The sequence below is a fragment of the Myotis nattereri genome (assembly GCF_964212035.1).
Source record: "Myotis nattereri genome assembly, chromosome: 1".
In the NCBI taxonomy this organism is placed as follows: Eukaryota; Metazoa; Chordata; class Mammalia; order Chiroptera; family Vespertilionidae; genus Myotis; species Myotis nattereri.
This window is the reverse complement of record NC_138075.1, coordinates 120,533,717-120,541,533: the sequence shown is the minus strand read 5'-3', so window position 1 is coordinate 120,541,533 and position 7,817 is coordinate 120,533,717. Positions and strand designations below refer to the sequence as shown.

The 7,817-nt window shown below is 50.2% G+C and overlaps 1 protein-coding gene across 2 annotated transcripts in view; it reads left to right on the top strand.

The window, feature by feature from the left end:
- Positions 1-1,605: 1,605 nt before the first annotated feature.
- FANCM (FA complementation group M) overlaps positions 1,606-7,817 on the top strand; it is a gene marked incomplete at both ends in the record, with an annotated part of 85,125 nt that continues 78,913 nt past the window's right edge. For both annotated transcript variants that reach the window (XM_081087250.1, XM_081087249.1), the window contains 2 exons: positions 1,606-2,122; positions 2,578-2,750. In XM_081087250.1, coding sequence (XP_080943376.1) covers positions 1,606-2,122; positions 2,578-2,750 — 690 coding nt within the window. The remainder of the gene's footprint in view (positions 2,123-2,577; positions 2,751-7,817) is intronic.

The following is a 7,817-nucleotide window of genomic DNA, read 5'->3' as shown; positions in this document are numbered from 1 at the left end:
TTTTAACGTCGGGCTACTATGCCTTTTTAATGTATATACATATATATTTAAAGAAAGTGCCCTTTTTTATATTTTATTGATTTTAGAGAGAGGAAGGGAGAGGGAGAGATAGGAACATCAATGATGAGAGTCATTGATTGGCTGCCTCCTGCACACTCCGAAACCGGGCATGTGCACCTGGGACCCTGCAGTTCGCAGGCTGATGCTATGCACTGAGCCACCCGGCAGAGGCTACTATGCCTTTAAGTCAATAACCTGCTAAAGAAAATAACAGAGACTTCAGGCATCTACTCTCATTTTATCTAGTTCTAGCCCAAATATTTACACCTAAATTGACTCATTTCTGGTCCATCAAAACAACCCTTATCTGACCATCTCCTTTTTGAGACTCACGCAAGAGAAACAGTTTGCCTAAAAGCAAATTCAGAACTTGACCAAATAAAACATTAATATTAATCTTCAAAATATCTCATAATGTGTGTATACTTTCCCTCACTATACAAGGAAACAGATTTATAGAGGTTAAAGTCGCCAGGTTTTGAGTAGGAGGAGAAGTCTGAGAAAGCTGTTGTTAAAGTAGACATACCACACCAACCATATTTATAAAGATGTAAAGGAGCACCAGAACACCTTTTTTTCTTTCGGGTTTTCCAACAATATCAGCACCAAACCATTTAATTCCTCTTAGCAATAAAAACAGGAAGATAATGGGTTGTCACTCCTAATACTGCAAAAAAGAGACCTGACATTTTTTCCCCTCAGCCTGGACAGATAAATAGGACATTTAATTCAATTGAAACAATTTTGCTTTTCACCTTATCTTCTGATTTAAAAACACAACAAGGAATAAGAACATTGTAGACGATTGATAATGTTAAGTTCACAAAAAAATGAGGATCCATTGTCCTGGGGATCTCCAGCTTACTTATTTTTATTATTTTAAGCGATACCACTTTAGCAATGATGCCCTAACCCAGTGGTTCTCAACCTTGGCTGCACATTAGAATCACCTGGGAATCTTTTTTTTTTTTTTTTTTTCTGGTGCCCTTGACCGGAATCGAACCTGGGACCCTTCAGTGCGCAGGCCCATGCTCTATCTACTGAGCCAAACCAGTTAGGGCTGGGAATCTTTTTAAAATCCTGATTTCTGGGCCTCATCCTCCGGAAATTCTGTTTCTTTGTTATGGGGTGAGGCCACAACATTAGTAACAAAGAAACAGAATTTCGGAAGGATGAGGCCCAGAAATCAGGATTTTAAAAAGATTCCCAGGTGATTCTAATGTGCAGCCAAGGTTGAGAACCACTGCCCTAAGACCTAGTCATTGGAGAAGGAACTGAAATTCAGAGTCTATAGGAAAACTAAAAAGGGGACCAAATTTAAAGTAACTCCAAAACAATGCGCACGCCTCCCCGACTCGCTGCACCGGTTTCCGGGAAGCCAGCCAATCATCTCCCCAACGCACTCTCAGTGGCGGCATTTTCAACCGGGTAAGCTGGCCTCGGCCCCGCCCGCGTCCCACTGTTCGGTGCGGAAGTAGCCGATGGAGATCGACCCGTAGCGGTTGGGCTGGAGCCGGGGAGAAGCCTTTGGGGGCCGTGGGCCTAATGAGCGGCCGGCAGAGAACGCTTTTCCAGACGTGGGGCCCTAGCCTCTCCCGATCCGCCGGGTCTCCGAGCTGCAGCTCCGGAACCGAGCGGCCTCAGAGCCCCGGCCGCTCCCGGGCGCGTTCTCCTGCCGCCGCGGAGGCTGCCGACGCACAGCCGGAGTCGGACGATGATGTGTTGCTGGTCGCGGTGTACGAGGCCGAGCGGCAGCTGAATCTAGAGAATGGCGGGTTCTGCGCCTCAGCGGGCGCGCTGTGGGTTTACCCTACCAATTGCCCGGTGCGCGACTACCAGCTGCACATCGCCCGGGCCGCCCTGTTCTGCAACACGCTGGTGTGTCTGCCCACGGGGCTGGGCAAGACCTTTATTGCCGCCGTGGTCATGTACAATTTCTACCGCTGGTTCCCATCGGGCAAGGTGGTCTTCATGGCCCCCACGAAACCTTTGGTGACACAGCAGATCGAGGCTTGCTACCGCGTGATGGGTATCCCGCAGGCCCACATGGCCGAAATGACAGGTATTGCAGAAAGAACGGGCTAATTTGAAATGGAGCTTGGTAGGGCAAAGTACCTGTTCCGCTGGCCATGGAGCTAAGGAAGTTCCCGACCCGTGTGGAATGGCCCCCAGATCATGTGTTTATCTGGCATCCCCTCCCCTAAAACCCCACCTACAGGCATCCGTCGTTTTGATGGCGCTTAGCTTTGGGCTTCACAGATGTTGCAGTTTTTACAAATTGTAGGCACGAGCCTCCACCAGCTGAATGATTAACACTTGCTTCCTTGTGGCTGCCTAGAACTGAACCCGCAATGTCTCCGAAGCATGCCGATACTTGTAGCAGGTCCAGCGATAATGAATAGAATTGCTTTCTTTATTCAGTCTTCAGAGAACCCTCCTAGCTTGTCAAGAGTATTTTGAAGCTATTAATTGTGTGTATGTACCTCATCGGTGACCCAGTGTCACTTTTATTTACAGGATCTACTCAAGCTTTCACCAGGAAGGAAATATGGCACAATAGGAGAGTCATTTTTCTCACACCTCAAGTCATGGTAAATGATCTTTCCAGAGGAGCTTGTCCTGCTGCTGAAATAAAGTGTCTAGTTATTGATGAAGCTCATAAAGCTCTTGGAAACTATGCTTATTGCCAGGTAATATTTTGTTTAAAAGTTTGGGGTATTTTTTTTTTTTGAAATGCATTTTATTTATTTACTTTTCAGTAAGCTTAAATCCTTGGGGGGAACAGCATTACATGGATTCTGTGTCCAGTTATATTCTGTGCCTCATTATAGCCTTAGCAGGAATATGGCTTTGCAATTAAGGACAAACCGTGCCACAGTTTCCATGAGCACGAGTTACCCTTCCCCAGATTACTCTGGTTTTGCTCGGTTTGCTGCCAGCAGTCACTGTGTTGTTCTTTGCTTTGTACACTTCTCCTGCTTAGATAGAATTGTTTCATCTCAAGCATAAACACCTTCAATTTTAAGAAGAGTTGTGTGCCCCCTCTTGTTCCTGAGACCTCCCCCCATTATAGCCTGCAAAAATGGCCTTTCCTTGCATACATTTTGTCATTTAATCCTTCAAAACAATATTCCTTCAAAGACCACAGTCTTCCAGACATATTTGTCTTTTAGAAGTCCTGTTCCCAGCAGGCCTTCACAGGGTCCAAGATGGTGGAAAAAGCTAAAAGTATTTTTTAGTGTAAACATTGTTAAAGAGCATTTTGGGGAATAACTGTTAATGATGGAAGTTATTGGTTGTGGCGTTATTATGAAAAGCCTTATCTATTATCTCAGGACAGTGATAGGAAATACTATTCTCTAGCCATTCAAATCAGTATCTCTGCTGTAGTTTTTTTTTTTTTTTTTTTTTAATGCTTAACAAGGCCATTAGTGTTTGAGGCAGATGACAAGAGCCTAGTCATCATTGAGGCAGTGATTCATAGTAGGGTCTCACTGAGGTTTTGTAACTAAGATAATCCAGAAATTGGTAGTGGGTATGCAGTGTCATTCCTTGGCAGGTAGGTAAAATAACACTTAAACATTAAGGTTGTTTTGAAGGATTAAATGACAAAATGTATGCAACATACTTATAGTGCCTTCCAGTTAAGTATTATCTATATACTAGAGGCCCGGTGCACGAAATTTGTGTGTGTGTGTGGGGGGGGGGGGGGGGGAGTCCCCTCAGCCCAGTTGCACCCTCTCCTGTCCCCTGAAGGGACAACCCTCTCGCAATCCAGGACTACTGACTCCTAATCGCTCACCTGCCTGCCTGTCTGGCCGACCCCAGCTGCACGCCCCTGCTAGCCTGGTCGCCCCTAGCTGCCCCCCTGCCGGCCTGGTCGCCTCTTACTGCCCCCCCTGCCAGCCTGGTCTCCCCCAACTGCTCCCCTCTGCCAGCCTGGTTGCCCCTAACTGCCTCCCTGCCAGCCTGATCGCCTCTTACTGTCCCGCCTCCCCCCCCCACCCCACAGGCCTGGTCACCCCCAACTGCCCCCCTTGCCAGCCTAGTCGCCCCACACAGCCGGCTTGTTCAATTGTTTGGTCGTCCCTCACTAATCCCCCTGCCAGCCTGGTCGCCCCATGCAGCCTGCTGTTCAGTTGTTTGGTTGTCTCTCACCCCCCTGCCGGCCTAGATGCCCCCAACGCCCCCCCCCCCCCCCCCCCCCGCCAGCCTGGTTGTCCCTCACGGCCCTTCCACTGGCCTGGTCACCCCATGCAGCCTGCTGTTCAGTTGTTTGGTCGCCCCTCATTAACCCCCCTGCCAGCCTGGTCGCCCCACGCAACCTGCTGTTCAGTCGTTTGGTCGCCCCTCACTAACCCCCCTGCCAGCCTGGTCGCCCCACGCAACCTGCTGTTCAGTTGTTTGGTCGCTCCTCACTAACGCCCCTGCCGGCCTGGTCGCACCACGCAGCCTGCTTGTTCAGTCATTTGGTCATCCCTCACTAACCTCCCTGCTGGCCTGGTTGCCCTCAACTGTCCTCCCTGCTGGCCTGGTTGTAGGCAGCCATATTGTGAGGGTGTTATGGTCAATTTGCATATTACCTTTTTATTATATAGGGTATAAAAGGCTAAGCAACCAACCATCCATCCGTCTGACTGATCAGCCAGTACATATGATGCACACTGGCAATCCTATATAATAAAAGGGTAATATGCAAATTGATCAGACAGAGGAATGACTGGTCACTATGGCACGCACTGATCACCAGGGGGCAGACGCTCAATGCAGGAGCTGCCTCCTGGTGGTCAGTGCGCTCTGTGGGAGCACCGCTCAGTCACAAGCCAGGCTGGCAGCTAGTGACTACAGCGGCCTGCCTCTGCAGCAGCGCTAAGGATGTCTTACTGCGGCTGAGGCCCGCTCTCTTTGGGGAGTGGGTCTAAGCTGTCAGACATCCCCTGAGAGTTCCTGGACTGTGAAAAGGCACAGGCCAGGCTGAGGGACCCCCCCCCCCCACAAGTGCACAAATGCGTGCACTGGCTCTCTAGTCCTATCTAATAAAAGAGAAACATGGTAATTAGCTTACGTCCGCTACCCTTCCCATTGGCTAATCAGCGAGATATGCAAATTAACTGCCAGCCAAGATGGTGGCTGGCAGCCAGGCAGCTTGAAGTTAACATGAGGCTTGCTTGCTTCAGTGACGGAGGACTCCAACATTCCCCGCCTGCTGCTGCCGGCCTCTGAGCTTGCAGTTTGAAACATTGTTACAAATATAGAAGCTAAACAAAACCCCAGAAACCTGCTTTCAGCCTGTCAGGATCTCAGAGCTGGAGTTGGTACAGTGTTTCGATTATAGAACCCAAACAAATCAGATACCTGCTTTCAGGCAGAGGCCTCAGAGCTGGAGCCAGAGCTAAAGCTGGCCCAGAATAAAAAAAAGAAAGAAAAAAAGGAGCAGTTGGGAACTTCAGTCACCCTCCAGCCTGAAAACAGCCCTCAGCCCCTCACCCAGACTGGCCAGGCACCCCAGTGGGGACCCCCACCCCGAAGGGTGTGTGACCAGCTGCAAACAGCCATCATCCCCTCATCCAGGCTGGCTAGGCACCCCAGTGGGGACCCCCATCCTGAAGGGTGTGTGACCAGCTGCAAACAGCCATCATCCCCTCACCCAGGCTGGCCAGGCACCCCAGTGGGGACCCCCACCCTGATCCAGGACACCCTTCAGGGCAAACCAGCTGGCCCCCACCCATGCACCAGACTTCTATCCTATATAGTAAAAGGGTAATATGCCTCCAAGCACCGGGATCAGCAGAGCTGAGAGGCCTCCCGGCACTGGGATCAGTGTGACAGGGGACAGCGCCCAAACCCCCAGATCGCCCTGTGGCTCTGTGTGTGACAGGGTGCGGCGCCCCAACCCTCTGATCGGCCCTGATCTGTGTGTGACACGGTGCGCCCCCCCCCCACCCCCCCACGGGCCGTGCTCTGTGTGTGACGGGGTAGAGCCATAATCTACCCATCGGCCCTGCCCTGAGTGTGAGAGTGGTGGTGCCCCAACCCCCTGATCAGCCCTGCTCTGTGGGTGATAGAGGGTGGCGCCCCAACCCCCCCTCCACGGGCCCTGCTCTGTGTGGGATGGGGTAGAGCCATAACCTCCCTATCGGCCCTGCCCTGAGTGTGACAGTGGCAGCGCCCCAACACCCTGATCGGCCCTGCTCTGTGGGTGATAGAGGGCAGCGCCCCAACCCCCTGATCCTCCCTGCTCTGTGCGTGACAGGGGGCAGTGCCCCTACCCCCTGATGGGCCCTGCTCTATGCGTGACAGGGTATGGAGCCCCAACCTCCCTGATGGGCCCTGCTCTATGCGTCACAGGGGGCAGCGCCTCAACCCCCTGATGGGCCCTGCTCTGTGCGTGACAGGAGGTGGCGCCGCAACCTCCCCATCGACCCTGCCTTGAGTGTGACGGGGCGGTGCCCCAACCCCCCATTCGGCCCTACCCTGAGCGTGACTGAGGGTGGCATCGCAACCTCCCAATCCACCCTGCTCTGTGCATGACAGGGGTCGGTGCCCCAACTCCCCAATCGGCCCTGCTCTGAGCCCGACCAGGAGCTGCACCTAGGGATTGGGCCTGCCCTCTGTCACCCGGGAGCAGGCCTAAGCCAGCAGGTCGTTATCTCCCGAGGGGTCCCAGACTGCGAGAGGGCAGAGGCCGGGCTGAGGGACCCCCCCTCAACCCTCCGAGTGCACAAATTTTTGTGCACCGGGCCTCTAGTCTATATATATAAAAGGCTAAGTGACCAACTGTACGTCTGTCTGACCAACCGACTGACTCGCCAGTACATATGACGTGCACTGGCAATTTAAAAATAAACGTTGACTCACGCATGCACAATACATATAAAGCGCTCACTGGCACCAGTCACTGGCGCCAATTGCACATGTGTGTTTCGATCTGTCATTGTCAATCGTGAATTTGGTTGACACTTCTATTACAATGAAAGGGCGAATAGGGATGTTAAAATATTTCTTCTAATTAATTTCCTCTCAATGTGCACGAATCCGTGTACCCAGCCACTAGTAAGAATATAAAGTACAAAGGTGAAGAGGTGGTCTGTAGCTGATGAGGTACTTAAGGGCCAGGTCATGAAGGCATTTGTATTTTATGCTTAGCAATTTGAATCTTTTTTGTAGGCCACAGGAGATATAGGAGGTTGACACTCATTGAAAAATGTTTAGCTGGAAGATACTTAAGATTTTAAAACGATTAGGTGAGAGAAGGCTAAAGGTCGGTTGTGAAATGAGGGGTATGAGGAATTTAGGATGACTTCCAGGTATCTGACTTAGAAGATTGGGAGGATATTGGTGTTACCAGTCAAGATGAGGAGTTCCGGAAGCAGAGAAGATTTGGGGTATTATGGAAAAACAGGAAAGATAGTACAGTTTTAGATTGTTGAGTTTAAGATGCCTGTGAATAATTTAGCTGTAGATATGCAGTAGGTGATAGAAGTGTTCTCACTGGAGAGTTCTGAGCTGGAGGTAACAGATTTGGAAATCAGCATATATGTGATAGGTAGTTAAATATGTAATAGCTGGTGATACTAGGGAGAGAGTATCACGTAAGGATAGGAGGGAATGTTGATTGCATTTAGTGCAAAGATATACATTTCATTGTCAGTGAATTTGCTTTTTGTGTGTGTGTGTGTTTTGTTTGTTTGTTTTAAATATATTTTTATTGATTTTTTGCAGAGAGGAAGGGAGAGAGATAGAGAGTTAGAAACATC